The 22,658-nt window shown below is 34.3% G+C and overlaps 1 protein-coding gene across 2 annotated transcripts in view; it reads left to right on the top strand.

Annotated features, from left to right (window-relative positions):
* CCSER1 (coiled-coil serine rich protein 1) overlaps positions 1–9,338 on the top strand; it is a 1,330,630-nt gene extending 1,321,292 nt beyond the window's left edge. For both annotated transcript variants that reach the window (XM_047856870.1, XM_047856871.1), the window contains one exon: positions 2,817–9,338. In XM_047856870.1, coding sequence (XP_047712826.1) covers positions 2,817–3,302 — 486 coding nt within the window. In that variant the 3' untranslated portion in view covers positions 3,303–9,338. The remainder of the gene's footprint in view (positions 1–2,816) is intronic.
* The last annotated feature ends 13,320 nt before the right edge of the window (positions 9,339–22,658 follow it).

The following is a 22,658-nucleotide window of genomic DNA, read 5'->3' as shown; positions in this document are numbered from 1 at the left end:
ACTGAATGTGACTGAATTGCTGAAATCGCATGATAAAACTTTAATGTATGAAGAGTTGCTTCTTATGGATGAGCAAAGAAAGCAGTTTCTTGAGATAGAAACTACTTCTGGTGAAGATGCTATGAAACTGTTATAATGACAGCATAGGACATAGAATATTACATAAACTTAGTTGACAAAGCAGCAGCAGGATTTTAGAGAATTGACTCCAATTTTGAAACAAGTTCTGTGAGTAAAATGCTATGAAACAACATGACATGGTATGGAGAAATAATTTGTGAAACGAAGAGTCTATCAGTGCAACAAACTTCATTGTCTTATTTTAAGAAGTGGCTGGTCACTCCAACCTTGAGCAACAACCACCCTAAGTCAGCAGCCAGCAATGTCAGAGCAAGACCTTCCACCAGCAAAAAAAAAAAAAAAAAACACTCCCTGAAAGCTTAGAAGACGGTTAGAATTTTTTAGCAATAAAATATTTTCAGTGAATATATATACATTGTTTTTTTAGACAGAATGCTATTACATACTTAATAGACTATTGTGTACCGTTATTTTGTATGCACTGGGAACTAAAAAAAATCATTTGACTTGTTTATTGTGATATTAGCTTTATTGCAGTGGTCTGGAATTAAACCTGCACCATCTCCAAGGTATGCCTGTAATAGGGATAATAAAAGCTATCTCAAAAGACTCTTGTGACAATTAAATATTTAAGAGTACTGGAATAATGCTTGGAATATAATATATACTCACTAAGTATTATCTCAAGCAGATGAACTTTATTCAGCATTTCTTAAATGCTTAATATGTGCCAGAGAATTGAGTTAGGAAGATAGGGTGTATGTAAGAAAAGTGGATGACTTGAGGTTGCATTTTTGCAGCACATCAGCAAGAACTTGATTTAAAGGGACATGAGGAAAAGAGAAAGCAAAGGTAATTTTCAGGTGTTGGCTTGATAGTGGCACCATTTATTGAGAATGAGGGCATTTGGGGAAGAATAGGTTTCAGAATCAAGTTTGATTTGGTTTTATGTCAAATATATTTAATTAATCAAAGTGATGACAGCTGGGTAAGCAAATTGGGACTCAATACAGAGATCACTTTTGGAGAAATGGTTTTCTAGGGATCAATGAAATGATAAGTATTTAAAATAACACCATCTAGATGGCAAATATGAAGAAATTTTCATTGGCTTCCTCAGCACCTTGTGTACCATCCTGCTGCGTTACTCTACACTCTTCTCTTTCCTCCTTCTATATAATACAATACATCTATCACTTTTTGCCTCTGAAGCTGTAAACCAGCTCGTCAATTTCTTTCTCGGCTTATGTTTCTAAACCAAGCCAGGGCTCTCTTCAAAAGGATTTCTGGTGCCAGCTTATAATCTTTGCTTCCTCTGTACCATGATTCAATGAGCTATGCCTTGTTTCTTTATTTTTTTGTTTATTTTGAGAGAGATAGAGGCATCACACGTGGGGAAGGGGCAGAGACAGAGGGAGAGCAGGCTCTGCGTTGCCAAGGCAGAGCCCCATGCGGGCCTTGAATCCACAAACAGCAAGATCGTGACCTGAGCTGAGACCAAGAGTCAAAAGCTTACTGACTGAGCCACCCAGGAGCCCCTATGCCTTGTTTCTATCATTATAATACAAAGTTCTTGTGAGGAAGAAGATAGTATATACTCATTGGCCAGATTTTTTCTGATTAACAAAGTACAACCAAAAGTCTAAGTTAAACCCCTGCTGAAATTTTTTCTAAGTGTTCTATTGTTCTCCTTAGGTCATTGTAGTGACTTCGTTTTTGGTTCCTTAATTTTCTAGGTTACCACCTTGCTGATACAAATCATGATACTGGCAGTTCTAAAACTCTCTTAGGATATACTTAAATATTTTACATTCAACAAAAATGATTAGCCTCATTTGGGAGTGTGTATTACTTAGTAAAGTAATCTGAATCCTCAGATAAAACTATAGAATTCAAATTTAGGAAATTAAACAAATTTCAAAAGGCCTTTTAGTTCAACACTAAAAAGAAATAAGCTATCAAGCCATGAAAAGACATGAGGGAAATTTAGATACATGTTGCTAAGTGAAATAAGCCAACCTGAAAAGACTACATACATACTGTATAATTGCAACTATACAGCATAGTGGAAAAGGCAAAGCTATGGAGACAATAAAAAGATCAGTGGTTCCCAGGGTTCAGGGGAGAAGTAAGAGATTATTAGGCAGAGCACATAGGATTTTTAGGCGGTGAAAGTAGTCTGTATGATATTTTAATAGGTAAGTGTCATTATAAATTTGTTCAAACCTATAGAATGTGCAGCTCATAGAGTGAACCCTAAGGTAAACTATGGACTTGTATTAATTATGTGTCACTGTAGTTTTATCATTGGTGAAAAAAAAATGTACCATTCTGGTGACTGATGTTGATAATGGGGGAGATTATGATTGTGTGGAGCAGGGGGTATAAGAGAAATCTCTGTACTTTCCTCTCAATTTTGTTGTAAAACTAAACTGCTCAAAAAAAAACTATTTTAAAAAATGTCTTTTATAGTAAATTATCCATTTAACCACAATTTGTAGCAGTACTGCACTGGGAAGTTTAATCTCATGAAATATATATATACACACACATATATATACATATGTATATATGTATGTATACATATGTATATATATGTGTGTGTATATATATATATGTATTAAGTCTTGTTGAAAATTTAGAGTTTTGTACACAAATGTGAAAATACCACTCTGTATTCGATGTATGCTATGAATGTATTTTTTAAAGACATCTTTTCCTTTCTGTGTCTTTAGGCTACATATCGAAATCGAATTGTGAGCCAAAGTCTCAGCACAAGGGACAGAAAAGCAATGCATACTCCCACCGAGGACCGTTTTAGATACACAGCAGCTGACCAGACAAGCCCCTACAAAAGTAAGACCTGTCAACTATCAAGTCTATGTTTAAGTAATTTTTTGAAGGACAAGGAACTAGTGGAAGTTATCAAACACTCAAGAGGAACTTATGAAACCCTCACATCAGAGGTCACCCAGAATTTACGGGCCACTGGAGGGCAAAACTCTCTGAAGCCAACAGCTAAGACCGAAGGGCCCTCTGCCTTCTCAGAGAAACCAAAGGACCCAGCTGTTGTGGCCCGACAGCATTCAACATTCACAGGAAGGTTTGGACAACCACCCAGAGGGCCAATCTCTTTACACATGTACAGCAGGAAGAATGTTTTCCTCCATCACAATTTACACACCACGGAGCTGCAAACTCTAGGCCAGCAGGATGGGTAATTAAATCACCTTGTTCCCGTCTCTGGGTAGGGTAAGGATGGTTAGTGTTTCTCGTGCATAGCTCACATTTAAATTGTCACATTCTTACTACTTTTTTATTTTTAGTTATAAACAAAGAATTGTGCACTTTTTTTTTTTAGAATGAAGGTTCAGGCATGTTAATTGAATTAGGTTTAATAGCATTGAAGACATATATATATATGTGTTTATATATATACACATATATATATACATATATATATATAATAAATGGGGCCATCTTGTTGGTTTATATAGTCCATAATTTATCTTTATCAGTCACTTATCTGCATTGACGTTTCAGAAGGTAATATCAAATAGCACTCTGTTCACTTAATCGTGTTACTGTGAAAATAGACGTGAGGAATAAGTAGGTAAAGGAACTGTAAAGAATTTTAAATTACATAGTTAATAGAAGGAGAAGAAAAGAGGGATTTTAAAGTCTTATATTTGATGTGTATTTATTTCAAGAATGAAGCTTGCTTGCGTGTAACCTAGAGACACATTTGTCTCTCTATTACATACATTCAAGCTTATCTTGCCATACTATTAAGGGGGAAATGGCTATTTCTTTTACCCTCTAAATGTTTAGTTCATACTGGTTCACAAAGGATTTCAGACTGAGTAATTGCTATCCAAATAGAGAATGACAGCTCTGATCTTTGAAAAATTTTTGCTTCCCATTTTGCTATAGATGTTGAAATAGTATGATATAACACAGTGAGGTGGTAAAGTTGACTGAATTTTGTCAAATGATGCATAAAGCGTGACATGCTGTACTCTTTGAGTCACTGTCATGGCAGTATCAGTGTATTTTTTAAAATATGAACGATGGAACATTCTAAGAAAACCATTTTATTTCACTTTCTTTGTATTTTTTTAACATTTTCACTTATTTTTATGTATGTCCAGTTTTGCCCATTGCATATCAATGACTCTACATGATGAGCTGAGGAACAGAAAGTCAGTTTCTTGGTAGCCCAGTATACACTATTCTGACAATTCAGTCATCTAGATTTAGAAGAAAAAGTAAAATATATGTCAACTTTGGCAATTTGATCTTAGAAATAAATCTCTAACAGAAATATTTAAAAGTCATTTGACGGGAAACACTTTTCTTTAACAAACAAGGCCTGATATGTTTTATACTTAAGTGCACATGAGATAGATCAATAAATCTAAACAATTCCTTTATGTTTCATTAATCACAGAGCTGTATGCAGCTATAGAAATAAATAAGTAAATAAATAAATTAAATAAATAGATTTAAAACAGTAAGAATCAGGGCTGCAATTTTCTTGTACAAAGATAAAAGCTAGTAAGTTTATCCACATTAGGCATAGTCCATGCAAATTGACGTTGTCATACGTACTGCATGATCTGTTTCCCTTGCATTCTTTGGAAGATAGAATCCATCAGCATGTACAAATGAAATGAATAAAGGGAAATTAAGATAGCAGTTTTAGCATGGCATCTGACTAATCTGCTTAAATCGAAGCTGTGTATGAAATGCATCTCTTAATACAAAAATGGGTTTGAGCTCAAAGGTTGGGGAAAAGCCACTACATTTCCCCCAGCTTTAATGATTAAACTTTGATAATTTTTTACACTTTGATTTGAATTGGTAAGAGTAAAGAGTCTAGTGGAAATGTTATACTTTTAATTATGATTTTCCAAAGGAAGGTACATGAGCATCAAGTCAAATGTTTGCCAAACGTTTTGTTTCTTTGTGTGTTTGTAATTCTGCCAAGAAAACAATACACACAGAAATTTGCTCGGCTTAATGAGACTGCTATCTAAAACTCCCCCCATACTTCAGATGCTTAATATTCAAGCAGATATACATTCAGGGCTGGGCAATATTTAAGAAATGATAAAAATTATGATTATTAATTGTGGAACTCAGCTTCATTTCTCCTGAATGTTCGTGTGTTGCTAGAGTATTTGAAGTCTGTAAATAAATTAGCACGATAAAATAATCAAGGATTTTTTCCCAGGATATGGAAGAACTATGTATCACAAATAATGTTTTTGATTTGGACTTTTGGAGTTTATAGTTTTGTTTTCTCGAAAGATAGACTTTTGAATTATGCTTTGTAAAAAATAGTCTATTTAAGAAAATCTGTCATTTAATAGACATTTTAAGAGATGTTTTAAACACTAGTATTTTCTTGAAAAATCTTTTTTAAAGCTGAAACATTCAAAAAGAAAACCTGGATTCAACAGTTCAATTTTAAAAGGAGGGGTATTTTTTGGAAATATCATCTTAAAGCTGTTTTGTATCAGTATTTTCAGCATTGTTATAATATTATTTGTAATACTAAGTGTAACTCAGGCCTGGAGAAGGTATAAGCCCACTATGCTAATGTACATCAGTAACTGTAAGACAGGGGTCCTTTGTAAGTTCCTCTTGTGTATATATAGTAACTCGTAACAATGGCGTGTGGGCATTCTTTCAGCAAACTGATTTCTTTGTACTAAAATCTCTAGTTTTCTAAGGCAGTTCCATGTATAAAAATGATTTATACATTTCTCCAAGGCGGTACATATCCAAAGACATGACACCAGGGGGAAAAAGTGCTTGTTTTTCTGATGGAAGCAGTTGTCTTTTCTTTCCCTTCCTCTTTCTTCTGTGCATGTGTGTGTGTAGCTAAGCCTAAGCAATCCTGTAAAACTTCTGCTGCAAATTGTCTCTTCTGAATTTAGAATGTGTTTCAAAGGACAGTTAAGAAGAGATCTTCCTTGAGGAAAAGCTGTTTCCACCTGAAATAAACTGTTCCCATTTTTGTAATTGTTGAAACATGCAACTCTTTCTATGAACTCAGTGATTTTTTTGAATAATTTTATATGCTAACAGAGTCATAGCAAAATTGTGGATTATCTCTCCAACTATTTTTGCTTCTTTGGAGCACCGTAGTCTTTGTGCAAATGACACCATAAAACTGTAGCTGCAATGCTAAAGGTATGAATCCACCAGTATCAATATGCTCAGGGTAAGAACCTAGAGCCACACATTATTCAACTTGTTTTTGTCACTTAAGGATTGACTTATAAATAAAATAGCAAGCCTCTAGTCAACATTAAACATTTGTAGACATGTCCATACTACCTAATTTAAAACGCTTACAAATTTTCATGATTATGCTGGGTTTGTTATCTGTATTTTCCAAGGTTTAATCCTAGCCTGTTATCATTACTTCCTGAGTGTTACTGAATTCGAAAGAATTCATTGAATTCAAGGGAAATTTCACCTTTAAAATTTCTTACTTATGTGTGTTTAATAGAGACACTACCTTCCCCCCCGCCACCCGAGGTTGATAGTTTTAAATTATCATGTATTGAAGGACTACATCCCCAAGATAAATAACTGCATTCCACTGGTCCTCCCAAGAACTTTCTTACTAACTTACCTGGTGATGGAACAGTAACAGCAATTTATTGAATGGCAAGTAGTATTTCTCCACATTCATCATCACCTTACCCATTATCAAAAAATATTAACCCATTACAGTGAGTAACTTGGCATACCGAGTATAATCTTTTAATTATAATCTAATAATCTCAATTTTGTCCCACATTTTCACTTTCAGAATTGTACATTTTGCATATCTAGAGAACTAGGAAGCACTTCAAAGCAGCCCTTACAACTTCATGTGGTTCAAAGTAGAAATAGAAAGAGGAATATCTAAAAGTGCTGTCTGTAATTGCCATCCATGTGACTAAATCACATCCCCCAAGGTGGAGGCTTTTCCCTGGGTGATACATCTGTTTAAATGCAGTACCAATTCATTTATACCAAGAGTTTAATTGCATTCTGGGAGTTGACTCTAGGCATTATCAACAGGTCTTTTATATTTTTGTTTGTTTTCTTGTGTGTTTAGTATAAGAAACAGGTAATCGTTCATTAGGTATTCTTTGGAAATTTATACCTCCTGGAATTTAAACTTTTTTCGTATCTTGTTCATTTTCCATGAGCTAACTTGGTCATGCCAACTCTAGGCTATATCTCCACACATGGCAGGGATCATAGAAAATATAAGCTGTTTGGGGTCTTATACAAAGCTAAATTACAATATGGCAGAAGAGCAAACAGCCAACTATCAACCAACCAAAGAAGCCTGCTCCTCTAACATACATCATCACCAAATTTTTTATTTTTCAAATCTTAAGCTGTGCCAAGTTCTTTCACCAACAGAACCACAAACATATCGATAATCTGTTTACAATAAATTTGATCTTGCTCAGAACCCAGCTGCAGTTCCGCGTAGAATAGGCTGAAAACAAAACTCAAAGATACACCTTCCAGTTGGTTACATATGGAAAAGAAGGCAGGATACCCTATTTTAAGACCTGGAGCATTTCCCACAAAATTGTGACACAACTAAAAATTCCTAATACAGAGTGGGTTTTCTGACCTGAATAAATGATCTAGAATGTGGAATATCATGGTTCTTTCTAGGGAAGTTTCAGTTCAGTCCCTTTAACTTTACCAGTTTAATCTACCAAACATACTTTTTCTTCCTGAACATAAAATTCAAGAAAAGGAGCTTCTACATCTCACCATCCTTTCCAAACATTACCTCATTGTTTTGTAAGCTCAGGTTATATAACAAAAGACTATAGACTGGGTGGCTAAAACAACAGACATTTCCCATAGTTCTGGAAGCTGGCAAGTCTAACATCAAACTGCTAGCAGTTTCAGTTACTGCCTTGCAGACAACTGTGTCGTTCTTGCTATGTCCTCCTCTTTTAAGGTCACTAATCCCATCGCATGGCTCCACCATCATCTAAACCTAATTATTTTCCTTCCAATACCATCACATTGCGGTTAAGGTTTCAAAATATGGCTTTTGGGGGTACAAAAAAAACCCATTCCATAGCATTAATTTTCAGTTTACAACAACCTAGTGAGGTTGCTATTGTTTTACCCATGTCATAGATGAGATCAAAAAAGGTAGGTAATTTCCCAAGTACATACAACATGCGTGTTTTACTGGATTCCATAACCCTTGATCTTTCCGTTTATACTATGCTTACCTCTAGAGCAGACTCCCTCCCCAGGAAGCAGAGTGATTCAAGCAAATAAGCCCTCAATCTCCTTTAGTCTTAAAATTCTATTCATACTGCTAGGGAAGAAAATCTGAGCAATGATCTATTTTAGAAAAAAAAAAAGCTACGCATTTGGAAGCATTTTTATAACAGTTATTGATGTTTAAATCAATAAATATAGAATCCTGAGAGGAAAGCACTTACTGTATTTAAAGTTTACCTCCTAGAAAATCTGACATCCTAAATTTCTTTTCTTGAAGGCAATTGGAAAAAGTACTGACATAATTTTATGTTGTATATTTTTGAAAATAGAGGGCCAATGAAGTATCTAACATAAGCAAAACATGATAGATGAAAAATAATGTAGTTTTCAGATTATCTTATTTCTTTCCATAATTTTCTGAGGACATTGATACAGATATCATTGAATTAAATACTTTTGTGTTCTTTATAAACATCTAAATAATGAGATCTTTACAAATTAGTCTGGATATTTCCACATAGGGACAAAAATTACAGCTGATTAAAAGTTTCTTAAATATTTGGAAGGAGTTGAAATAAAATGGGAAATGCAAGTTTATTCATCCTGAATTTTTAAATAAAAATACATTTTATAATTAATCATATATACCTAAATTTCTGAATAAAATATAATCTCATTAATCATCTCTTCCAAAATCTTGTTTTCAAGAATCCAAAAGAATTTGAATATTAACTAGACCCTATATTTAGAGGGAAAAAATGTATTCTAGTGTACATGGGCCTGAGTTTAACAACATAACCATATTTTCTATTCTCTAAAAATTTAGTAAAAAAATAGCAAATTACTCTGGAAATTATAATTTTAGTAATATTGAATGCCATAGTATAATTTCTTTTGTGGCTCTTTATTTCCCAATAAGAGAATGTGATTAATGGAAATTTCACCATTTGACTACTATTCAGAGAAAAAATTGATGCACTTAAGCATGGTGATTAGAAAAATATGCATAATTCCTGTGCAAAATAAAATCTAAAACAACAAGTATGTTGTGTGGTACCTGACTACTTTCATCATAACATTAATTTGTTCTGAATCTGTCTTGGTGATAGATTGGTTTACACATGTGTTCACACTATGCATAAAGCAATGTGATTTCTAGATTCTTGAAAGCTGTGTTGACTGGGAAGAGGCAAATCGGCCACTTATTTCATCAGCCAATTGACATGATTTCAATTTACACTTTCTTTGCCACTGAGCTTTTCTTAGTTTCTCATATACAGTAATAATATGCACTATTCCAGGGACCATTGTGATGCTATCATTTCATTTCCATGTCTATGTGGAATCTTTTCATTCTGCTTATAGTCCTCTCCATTTTTTACAACTGGTCACAACTCAAAATATGTCTTACTATGTTTTGACTTTATGATTTACAAAACTTTGTTTTGTTTATCAATTCTATGTGTTTTTTAACAAGACAAAAAATTCAAAATCTCCTAAATTCTGTCTTTCTCTCTCTCTCTCTCTCTCTCTTTCACTCTTTCACTCACACACACACACACACACACACACACACACACTCACATTTCTAAAATGGCTGGAAGATGGATGATTCAGATCATTTGAAACAGTGCATGAGTATTAATCCATTTGGCATCCATACCAGCCAATAGGAAAGAACATGCATTAAAGATTCTGTGGCGATGCCTTGAAAGTTTACCCTAAGGTTATATATTTAAACTTATCAGGTGTTCTCTGCAGCCTCACCACTTCAGAGTAACTGGTGCTCCTCTGTTTTATGCTTTTATATAATGTGATTTCAAAAAGCTGAAATGAAACAACTAGATATATTTTATCATCTGTGTATAATATGACCTTATGGTTTAAGACTCAATCCATTTTCCTGACCACAGGAAGGGTTTTTCTTTGATTCTGCACTCTATTTTCTATAAAAAATGTCAAGACACACTATATTGGTTATTACTTTTTATTAAATTACTGAAGGCATTAAATTTTAGAAGTTATTTTGAAGACTTTATGAGACCTTATAAACTCTACTTCTACATTCTGTTGGTAATCATTACAAACCTTTTCGTTATGGTTATGATCAATCAGCACTTTCTTGTGGATGAATTATACAGCTATTTCTCTTTAAAATGGCAATTGAAAAATAATCATTTAAACATTTTTTAAATGGGATTTTTATGTGTAGAGTGCTTATTCCTTATACATTCTTTCAAATATTCTCATTTTTAATCTTATTTTAAATGGCTCTTATACATCTCCTCTATTTCATGGTTATTATCTTTCTAATAAAACTAATGCTTTGCCATTCATAGAGATATTATCAGTAGAACAGGTATCACAGCATAAAATGTATGGAAGTGACACAACTGAATATCATGGCTTAAGATTTAAAAATCAAACTACATTTCAGAAGATGAGTGTGACAATTAGAACCAGCCTTTATAAAGAAAGTTAACTTCAGTTAATAATTTAGCTAAGTGTAATGGTGCTTTAGTTTTATTTGTAAGTACCCATCCAGAATTTCACAATAGGAGAGTATTGATTTATTTACAAGCATTATTTATAGCACACTGGTAGTCATATGACCAAAACAAAACCAAAAACAAAATGATATTGGAAGATATGTTTACATGCTGTGCTTTACTGCCAGGGTGCTAGGGTTTGAGTTTTATTTTTTGCTTCATGAGTTCTTCTACATGACAAAGGAAATATTTAAACAAAGGTTAACTTTTAAATAGAAACCACATTTAAAATATTCTTAGAGGTGCCTGGATGGCTCAGTCAGTTAAACATCCAACTCTTGATTTCAGCTCAGGTCATGATCTCCCAGTTTGTGAGATTGAGCCCCACATTGGGCTCTGTGATAAGCCTGCTTAGGATTCTGTCTCTCCCTCTCTCTCTGCCCCTCCCCTGTTCATGCTCTCTCTCTCTCCTTCAAAATAAGTAAAGACTTAAAACAATAAAATATTAAAAAAATAAAAAATAAAGTATCCTTGGCTTTTATACCACAGTTTGCACCCTACATTTTATATTTTCTATCAGGAGTTATGGATAGAAAAAAGAGTATACATATAAATCCAGTCTCGAATTCTGGTGAGCAGTGAAATGTAACCACATCCTGAAAATTTGCACTGGTGTCATGTTTCAAATAAATGGCTGATTTTAAGGAGTCTCTAATGGATATACTAGGTCAGAGGCTAAGAGTTTTATCCTTCCACCAACAGAACAGAAAATTCAAAAGGTATCCTGATAGCTTTTAAGCCCAAATAACACTTAACATGAGTAAAAGCGATAAAACTGTAACCTTCTTACAAACCATAATCACTGTTTTTTAAATTCCTACATTAGAATATTTTTTTTGAAGAAAATATGCCTAATCTGCCAAAATGTCCATGTTGGTAAAAACTGCAAATTTAAAGATTTCTTACAATATATTGAAGGGTTGCTTCTCCTAGGTGAGAATTCGTTGTATTGCCTGCCTCTGTCAAAACCTATGAACCCAAGAGCATTGATGATGATGGTGGTGATGGTGGAGAGGATGAGAATTAAACAAACAAACAAACAAAAAGACAAAAAAGAACCCACAACTTTTCTCTTTGAGAGAAATCTCTAGCAAAATATCACCAGAAATTCTATAATCTCTGGAATTTTCAGATTCTTCACTGAATTTTTTTTATGATCCCATGATCCAAACATTGTTTTGATAAAAGATGAAATTATACAAACACTCTGAAATTCATGGATTTATAAAAATATTTTTCAAGACAGGACATTTTATCTTTAGTGTATGGTTCTTAGGCTACTATATCAAATTTTACTCAATGTTTATCTTGCTGAAGATGAGATTGTGTACTAGCATGGTGAGTTTGCTACATCAAAAAAAAATCTTTCAAGCTTTCACAGAACTATTTTTTTTTACTATATTTAACACCCCCTCCCACACACATGCTTCCTGTGCTGTGCTACTTCATTATTAAAAACAAAATTCAGGGGTGCCTGGGTGGTTCAGTTGGTTAAGTGTCCGACTTCAGCTCAGGTCATGATCTCACAGTCCGTGAGTTTGAGCCCGGCATCGGGCTCTGTGCTGACAGCTCAGAGCCTGGAGCCTGCTTTGGATTCTGTGTCTCCCTCTCTCTCTCTGCCCCTCCGCTGCTCATTCTCTGTCTCTCCCTGTCTCAAAAATAAATAAAAACATTTAAAAAATGTAAAAAAAAAAACACAAAAATTCATTGGAATTCTTGCTGGAATTTAAAAAATGTATTGACTTTCAATAGTAATATATTATGATGAAGAGAAACCACTGCCCCTTGCCAGTTTTGGTAACAGAGATGGCAGAAAAATGCACATGTTTAACATTTGAAAAGTATAACATGTAGAAAATAGGAATAGACACAAATGGCTGAAGTCTGTGCTATTTTGTTTTTATTATAAAGAGTCAAGATGTTCCAATTATTTGTCTCCAATAATTGCTTAATGATACAGCAGTCTTATAAATTACCTCCTATTAAGCTTTATCTCAATGTGTGCATGAAAGCCTTAAAGCTTATATTAGTAATAATAGAGTCTCAATTTTCCACTGAAAGTTCTGATGTCAAAAGACCTCTTATATGCTTTGGATAGTTTAAATGTAAGATTTAAAATAAATAGGGTTGTGTTCATTCAGAAGAATTATTTACACTTAAACACCTTTTTTTTTTTTAAATTCAGGACAATTTTAATATTCCTGAATAAAGCCATTCTGTTAACTTTATTACATTACGTGCATAAGCAGCTTTGTTCATGCATATGCAAGCCACCTCTATGTCAATCCCCTACCATCTGCCAAATTGTGTGCTCTGCAGTTAAGATGTAAAGACAAAATGATAATTTTCCTATACTCAAGGAATTTAGATAAATGTTCATTTAGTCACATAAAAAGGGTGGCTAGGAGCCCTGTCTGGTGGCCTGAAATGATTATTAATTTCAGTAATGCCTAACAATTACTGAGTGATGTTCTATAAATGCAAGCCCTATACTAAATATGTTACATGGGTTTTTAAAATTTAATCATCACAGTAAGCTTATTGTAGATATTTATATTATTATTCCTCTTTTACCTTTGAGACCACTAAGTATTAGGAATTTGTCCCAAGTCACATGGCTAATAAGAGGATCAGATAGATGCTCTGACAGTGCTGTTCTATATACACAGAGAAAAGAGAAAAATGATTTCTTCCAGAGTTATTAAGAAGGGTTTCTAAATAATTGAAGCAGTCATCTTAGATTTGAAAAAGGGGTTTGAGATAGGGAAATAGGATCATTATAAGCTAGTCCAGTACTAGTTTACATGTGCAGCATGGAAAAAATGGCATTGAGTAAAGACTTTGGAATGGCTGAGAAATAACTCGAAATCTTGCCTACATAACTTACTGGTTATATAGAGTTGACAAAATTATTGAATTCTGTATATCATAATTTTTCACATGTGACAATATGGCTGATGATTCTTACTACAAAAAAATTAATTTTTTAGTGTTTATTTTTGAGAGAGAGAAACAGAGCGTGAATGGGGGAGGGACAGAGAGAGAGGGAGACAGAATTTGAAGCAGGCTCCAGGCTCTGAGCTGTTGCACAGAGACTGACGCAGGGCTTGAACCCATGGATTGGACCACAAGATCATGACCTGAGCCAAAGTTGGATTCTTAACTGACTGAGCCACCCAAGTGTCCCCAGAATTTTTTTTTAAAGACTAGGGACACCTGGGGGGCTCAATCGATTGAGCATCTGATTTTGGCTCAGGTCATGATCTCATGGCTCATGAGCCTGAGCCCTGTGCGGGGCTCCATGCTGACGGCTCAGAGTCTGGAGCCTGCTTTGGATTCTGTGTCTCCCTCTCTCTCTCTCTCTCTGCCCCTTTCCCTCTGTCTCTCTCTCTCAAAAATAAATATTTAAAAAATTACTACAAATAATATAAAGAATATATGTGAAATAAAAATAAATGAGAATATTTGTGAAAAAACCTACCATGATAACTTACATATATCATTTAAAATCCTTCTAATTCATTTTGTCTACTGTAATTGTCCTACAAAACCTACATGGATTCTTAGGCAGTTAGAAAATCATATGGCTTTGGCAAATCGTGCAAAGCTGTTTACCAGGCACTGGATTTCTTTCTATCTTTGGAATATAACCACTAGAAATAAATGTGTAAGCTTTTCATTGTACTCTCAAGCTAACTCCTGGAAGTATTTAAGTGATTTCCTAATACATTTGCTTAAGATGTGGTTCACAGGAGTGAAAGGAGAGAGGGGTTAGGGCTATAGTCACAGGACCAATTCACTTACAATTAAACCTTACAACTTAGTACTGAAAAAATGCAAATTTTTACCACATTTGCAAGGAGAAGTTAATGCCCAAATTATATAATTATTACATAAATTTGTAAAAATCCAAAGCTACCAAGTACAGTTTATAAAACTATAATAAACCTATTTCCAACAAAGATAATATAAACCCATTTTGCTTATGAACAAAAAGAAAAATGAATATCATAGATCCATTTTCTAATGAACATAGAAGAAATAATTCTAAATATTAGACAACTGAACCATCATTAAACAAAATTTATCATAATCATGTAGGGTTCATAACAAAAATGCAAACATTTTCAAAATCAGAAAAATTAAGGTAATTCATCATAAGGAGCATTAAAAGAAAAAATACATAATTATTTCAATTGATAAAAAGCCCTTGGTAATGATTAGCTCATATTTATGATTAAAAAAATAACTAAGAATTAAAGAAAACTTTCTTAAAATAGACTTGGCAGACTAACTGTTTCAACTCCAACTTTTAAGAATCTTGGAAATTACCTATTCCAATCTATACCACAAGGAAAGCTAAATGAATTGATAATGGTTTTTATGGACCCAGGGCAAGAAAACTAGGCTGCAAGGCAAACAGCAACCCTGACATATATAAATAGTGAATCTAGAGTCAGAGCCAAAAATCAGTTTACCCAGGGAAGACATCACTGGAGAGATAAACTGATAGGACATTTAAATGGTAATTTTAATTAATTGCTGGAGTTTGAGTGTAGATCAACATTATGTAAGAAACTAATAGGATGATAGCCTTTGGGCAGACCTCACACTGTGATAGATTTCACCTTCAGAAAATCTACCAAGTTTTTGGGGTGAAGATCCAAGAATTATCTACCTGGATTTCTGGGTGGGGAGAAGAAGAATCACTGAGAAATATGACCAGAGCATTTTCCCTAACAAAAGCCCACTCTCCAGGGAAAAGACTACTAGAAATTTATACCATCTGTGGGAAGGTATAAATCTCTTCCACTTCAGTCCCCTGCAGCTTTTCTGTCTTACTTAAGGGATGGGAAGAAGCTAAGAAATTCATATAAAGTTCACAACCCGGGCACAAAGGACTAAGATTGCATCATAAGATTATAGAAGGCTCCTCCTCTCCCACAATTTGCTACTGTACCAATAGGGTTCCAATAGAACAGTATATTACAGCTGCAAGATGTAGACTCTCAGGAGAGAAGTAGTTACAGAAGCCAAAGTCAAACATGAGACAAAAACAAGGACACTAAAGGAATTTTAAGGCCGTGGTACTTACAGCTATAGCAAAACTAGATACAGGACATATTAGCTGTATTAACATAAAACCGAACACGGTCTCAATTCTAATTACCCAATAAATCATGCTTGATGTTTTAGTCAGTTTGAGCTGCTATAACAAAACACCATAATACAAGGGCTTAATCAAAAGCAGAAACTTATTTCTCACAGCTCCAGAAGCTGGAAGTGTGAGATCATGGTGCCAGCATGATTGAGTTCTGGTGAGAACCATCTTCCTGTTTGCAGATGGCTGACTTCTGCTATTCTCACACGCAGGAGAGAGCAAGAGAGCCCTTTATAAGGGCACAAATCCCATTCATGGGAGCTCTACTCTCGTGACCTAATCCCCTCCCACAGACTCCCCCCTTCCTAAGACCATCACACTGGGAGTTAGACTCTCATCATATGAATGGGGAAAGAGCACAAACATTCAGTCCTTAAAATTTAGCTCTCAACCAAAAATTAGAAGTCATGCTAAAAGGCAAGAAAAACAGTGTGAAGAAATAAAAAAGCATAAGAGACTCAGTTATAACACTGATTTTTGAATCGTCAATTTAAACTATGATTAATATCTTGAGGGAGCTAATAAGAAAAGGAGATAATTCAAGAATAGATAGATAATTTAAGCAGGGTTACAGAAACCCCACTCAGACTGTCTAGTAAGCTTAACTAGAGAATCCAAGCAACTGTGAAGCCCAATCCTACAGTTTCACTTGGGCAGGGAACCAAGCCAATAGTCCCATCTAGCTATTCTCAACCGGTGGCTTACCCCCAATCCTGACCTCAGAGATTTAACACTTGACTCACCCCAAAATAGACCCTAATAGCAGGAACTACATACCCAAGGGCATTTATTACCAGCAGGTATATCCAGAAATACAAACTGAGCTGATAGGTGAACTGTTTCTGCCAAAGGGAACCTGCAAAGTCTGAAAGAGGAGACAACTTACTCAAATGCCCATATATCAATGTAATGAATTAAGGATCATGAAAAATCAGATAAATATGATACCACCAAAGGAAACTAATGAAGTTTTAATAATTGATCTTCAGGAAATGGAGATCTGCCAGACAAAAAACAAAGGTCAGAATAGACATCAGCATGTTTTTCTGAGTCATTTTTTCTTTCCCCTTCAATTTACAATAAACCAGACATCCATAGCAAAAAATAAAAAAAAAAAAAATAAATAAATAAAAATAAAGCACTTCTGCACAGCACAGCAGGCTACCTGAGAGATACACTCATCTATGCACCTAAAAGTGGGTATATTGGACTTCAGAGGAAGCAGCACCAGGGGAGTGGTGACAGAGGCAGTGGCAGCAGTGGGCCAGCACAGCCTGTCTGGCAGAAGAAGTTGAGGGAGAAAGTGGTGCATTGGGGCTTTACTCAGTTGCATGGGATGCTGCTGGGAGGACCATTGCTCTAAGGAGACACTGTAGTGATTGGGGAGCAGTGTAGCATGGGGGAGTAAAAGAAAAGGCAAGAAGATAAAGAGAACTGAAGGAATAGGTTTCCTGCTTTCTGACCCAGGATTCTGGCAATCAGACCACCCACAGACATCTGGGACTCCTAACTTGAGTATCCCCTACATGGCTGTGGACACACCCAAATCCTCAAGGGCTCAGCACACACCTCCCCCTACTCTGCCACCATCCTTTTCTCTGCTCTGTTTTTTATGCACATTCACAACCTTAGTGGCTAGCCAGTTCTTGGAAGAGAAACGAAAAACTTATGCTATATCACCATCTTATGGAATAACAAAGGAAGGCTCCTAATTAGCAACATGTAGAACTGTTAGAATCAAAGTAAACAAAGCCTTACCTAAATAAGAAATATGTTCACTATTTCTAATGCATTAGCAGAGGCACTTTTAATCAAACCCTATGCAAAGTCATGATAGTATGGTATCACAAGAAATTGACAGTTTTCTAATAAGTAAATCCAGAGACAAAAATATTGCACTGTAATAAATAATTCAAAATAGCTGGTGCAAAGAAATACAATGAGCTACAAGAAAACTCAGAAAGGCAATACATGATCTCAGAAATCAAACTGACAAGCAGAAGGAGTACTTCAGCAAAGATATTGAAATTCTAAAAAAAGAACCAAACAGAATTGCTAGAGCTGGAGAACTAAAAAAAAATAAGACGAAGATTGCATTACAAAGCATTGGGAATAGAGCAGATCAGATGGAAGAGAGAATAAGTAAACTTGAGGACAGGAATACAGAAACATTTCAGGAGGAAAGGGAGAGAAAATTGAGATTTTTAAAGCAAAGAAATGCTATTATAATTATCTGATTCTTTTAGAAGAGCCAACACAAGATTCATGGGTATAAAAGAAGAGAGGAAGAAGGGAGCAGAGAGCATATTTAAAGTAATAATAGTTGAGAACTTCTCAAACCTGGGGAAGAAATTGAATATAGAAGTCGATGAAGATAATAGAACATCTTAATATCTCATGACCAAAAAGACTTTCTGTGTTAAAACATTATATTAAAATTATCAAAAGTCAACAATACAGAAATAATTTTAAGGGAAATATGGGGGGAAAAGACAGTTGTCTACAACAGGCCATTGGCAGATTTCTCAGCAGAAACTCTACAGGCCAGGAGACAGTGGAATGACATATTCAGAGTATTGAAAGATTAAATATTACCAGCCAAGAATACTCTATCCATCAGTTATCCTTCAGATCTAAAGGAGAAATAAATGTCTTCTCAGACAAATGAAGGCTAAGGAAGTTCACCTCTACTTGAGTTGCTTTACCAGAACATTGAAAGGAGCTCTTCAGGCTAAAATAAAAGGACAAAAATATAGAACACTCTGATTAAGTTGATAATCAATTAGAATTCCATAATTCTTTTTTTTTAGAACAGCATATTATACTTTTTGTTTTAAAGTTTATTTATTTTGAGAGAGAGAGAGAGAGAGAAAGTGGGGGAGGGGCAGAGAGAGAGGATGGGAGAGAATCCCAAGCAGACTCCACACTGTCAATGTGGAGCCCAATGTAGGGCTCAAATCTATGAACTGTGAGATCATGACATGAGCCAAAGCTGGACATTTAACCAATTGAGCCTCCCAGGTGCTTCTTAAACTCTTAATTATAGCATAAAGATTAAAGAAAAAGAGCATTAAAAATAACGATAGCTACTACAAATTGATAACAAAATCAAAGCATAAAAAGATGTCATTTATGACATCAAAAAATAAAAGAAATATAGTAAAAAATGGATCCTTTATAGACAAAGGTAAATTACTATCAGCTGAAAAAATACTATTTTTTAAATTTTATTTTTGTTTATGTATATTTTTGAAAAAGTACTATCTAAAATAGGAGGTGTTTTATGTACATCCCATAATAATCACAAAGAAAATATATAGAAGAGAGACAGAAAACATAAAAAAGAGACTGAGGAAATCACCATGAAATCTACCAGCTTATAAAGGTAGATGGGAAGGAGGGTAGGAAGAAAAAGAAACAATGAAAAGACAAAATAACCAGAAATCAAGAATAAGATGGCAGGAGTAAATTCTCCTTATCAGTAATCACCCCAAATGTAAATGAACTAAACTCACTAGTCAAAAGGTGCAGAGTGGCTGGATGGATTAAAGAGCTCTAAAGCTCATGTTAGCTGTAAAGACAAACACAGGCTTAATATGGGAGAATGGAATATTTTAAGTAGATGGAAGCCAAAATATAGCAAGTATAGCCATACTTATATCAGACAAGCTACACTTCAAGCCAAAAAGTATAACAAGAGAAAGTCATTGTATAATGAATACAGTAGCCAATAATTCAAGAAGATATAAAAATCATAAATATATACTCTATCAACATACAAGAACTAAAATATATTAAGCAAGCAATATATATTAAGCAAGCAGATCTTAAGGAAGAATTAGACAACAATCAAATAATCTCAGTGGACTTCAATACCACCCTATTAGAAATGGATAGATTATCCAGACAGAAAGTTAACATGAAAACATTGGAATTGAACCACACTTCAGAACAAATGCACTTAATAAACATATCCAGAACATTCCATCTTACAGAAAGAGAATACACATTCTTCTCAAGTAAACACAGAACATTCTTAAGGATAGATCATATAATAGGACACAAATAAATTTTTGCAAATTTAAGAAAACTGAAATCATACACTCTTTTCTGACAATGGTATTAAACCATATGAATTCAACAAGAGGAAAGTGAGAACAACAGATATGTTGAAACTAAACTAGCCAAGACACTTCTAAAACAACCAAAAGGTCAAAGAAAAAAACAATAAAATAAAAGGTTATCTTGAAACAAATGAAAATATAATGTATCAAATATTATGGGATGCATAAAAGGCAGTTCTGAGAGGAAATTTTATAGCAGTAAATGCATATTAGAAATTAGATTCTAAACAACCTGAGTACTCCTGAAGGAACTAAAAAAAAAAAAAGAGCAATGAAGTCCCAGGTTAGTAAAAGTAGGAAATATTAAAGATCAGAGTGAAAATAAATGAAATAGAGACTATAAAAAAAAACAATAAAAAGAATAAAACTAAAAATTGGTTCTCTGAAAAGATTTTAAAAATTTGAAAACCTTTAACTAGACTATAAAAAAGCAGGGGTGGGGAGGAAGAAGAATCATATACAATTAGAAATGAAAGTGGAGATGTTACATATGATAATAACATGAGACTACTATGAATGATTATATAGAAACAAATTACGTAACTCTTGAAGAAATAGATACATTTCTAGAAATACACAACCTATCAAAACTGAATCAAGGAGAAATAGAAAACAATGGTGAATAACAGATGAATAACAAGAAATTGAATCCATAATAATATAAAAAAATAATCCCAACACAGAACACTCCAGGACTAGAATGCTTCACTGGAGAATTCTACTTAACATTTAAAAAGGAATTAACACCAATTCTCCTCACACTCTTCCAAAATATCAAGAAGCGTGGAATACTTCTAAACTCATTCTACAAACTCCGCATTACCTTGATATCAACCAAATAAGCACATCACAAGAAAGAAAACTATAGACCAGTATCATTGATAAATATAGATGTAAAATTTTTCAATATTCAAGAACACATTAAAATTCAAGAACAGGGATGCTTGGGTGGCTCAGTCAGTGAAGCATCTGACTTCAGCTCAGGTCATGACTCATGGCTTGTGGGTTCATGCCCCAAGTCAGGCTCTGTGCTAACAGCTCAGAGCCTGGAGCCCACTTTGGATTCTGTGTTTTCCTCTCTCTATCCCCCCACCCCCGCTCATGCTCTCTCTCTCCTTCAAAAATAAACAAACATAAAAAAAATTAAAATTCAAGAACACATTAAAAAGATTATATACCATAACCAAGTGGGATTTATCCCCAGGATGCAAGGATGGTTCTGCATACTCAAATCAATAATATAATATAGTGTATCAATAAAATTAAAAATATAAATCACATGATCATCTAATAAACACAGAAAAAAGGATCTGACAAAATACAGCATTATTTCATGATAAAAACCTTAAAATGTTGGGTATAAAAGAAATATACCTCAAAATAAGAAAGGCCATATATGACAGGACAAACAGCTAACATTATAGTCAATGGAGAGAAATTGAAAGTGTTTTCTCTAAGAAAAGGAAAAAGACAAGGGTGCCTACTCGCAACACTCCTATTCAATACAGTACTGGAAGTCCTCGCTAGAAGAATTAGTCAAGATAAAGAAATCAAAGTGCTCCTTATCAGAAAGAAAAAAGCAAAAATGTTCCTATTTGCTCATTGATATTGATGTTGACAGTAATTTTTCAGGCATGACATCAAAAGCACAAAAAATGAAAGCAAAAAATCAACAAATGGGACCACATCAAACATAAAGCTTCTGTAAGCAGAGAAACAAGAACAAAATGAAAAGACAACCTACAGCATAGGGGAAAGTTTTTTGCTAATAACCTGTCAAATAAAGGATTGATATCCAAAATAAAGAAATCATACAATAACAAAAAATAAAACTCTGATTTAAAATGGCAGAATAATTAAATACACATTTTTCGAAAGAGGAAGTCAAAATGGTCAGTGAGAACATGAAGATGCTCAACATCATGGCTATCATCAAGAAGACAAGAGACAACAGGTGCTGGCAAGGAGGTAGTGAAAGGGGAACTTATGTACACTTTGGCAGGAATATGAATTAGTCCAATCACTATTGAAAACAATATGGAATTTCCTCAAAAAATTACAAGTAGATCTATCATACAATCTAGCAATTCCACTTCTGGGTATATAGCCAAAGGAAGTAAAATCAGGATTTGAATGATATATATGTACTTCTATGTTTATTGCCACATTGTTCACATTAGCCAAGATATGGAAACAACCCAAATTCCCATCAGTGGATGGATAGATTAAAAATATTTGGTACATATACACAATTAAATATTATTCAGCCATGAGAATGGAGGATATTCTGCTATTTGTGGCAACATAAATGGACCTTGAGCACACTATGCCAAGCAAAATAAGTTAGAAAGAAAAAGACTAGTACTGTATTATAACATTGATATGTGGGTCTTAAAAAAGTAAAGCCTTAAAAAACACACACACACACAAAAAAGAGAGTATGTTGGCTACCAGCAGATGAAGGGGGTAAGA

Source organism: Prionailurus viverrinus, chromosome B1 (genome assembly GCF_022837055.1).
Source record: "Prionailurus viverrinus isolate Anna chromosome B1, UM_Priviv_1.0, whole genome shotgun sequence".
NCBI classification, from domain to species: domain Eukaryota; kingdom Metazoa; phylum Chordata; class Mammalia; order Carnivora; family Felidae; genus Prionailurus; species Prionailurus viverrinus.
This window is presented reverse-complemented; position numbering and strand designations above follow the sequence as displayed.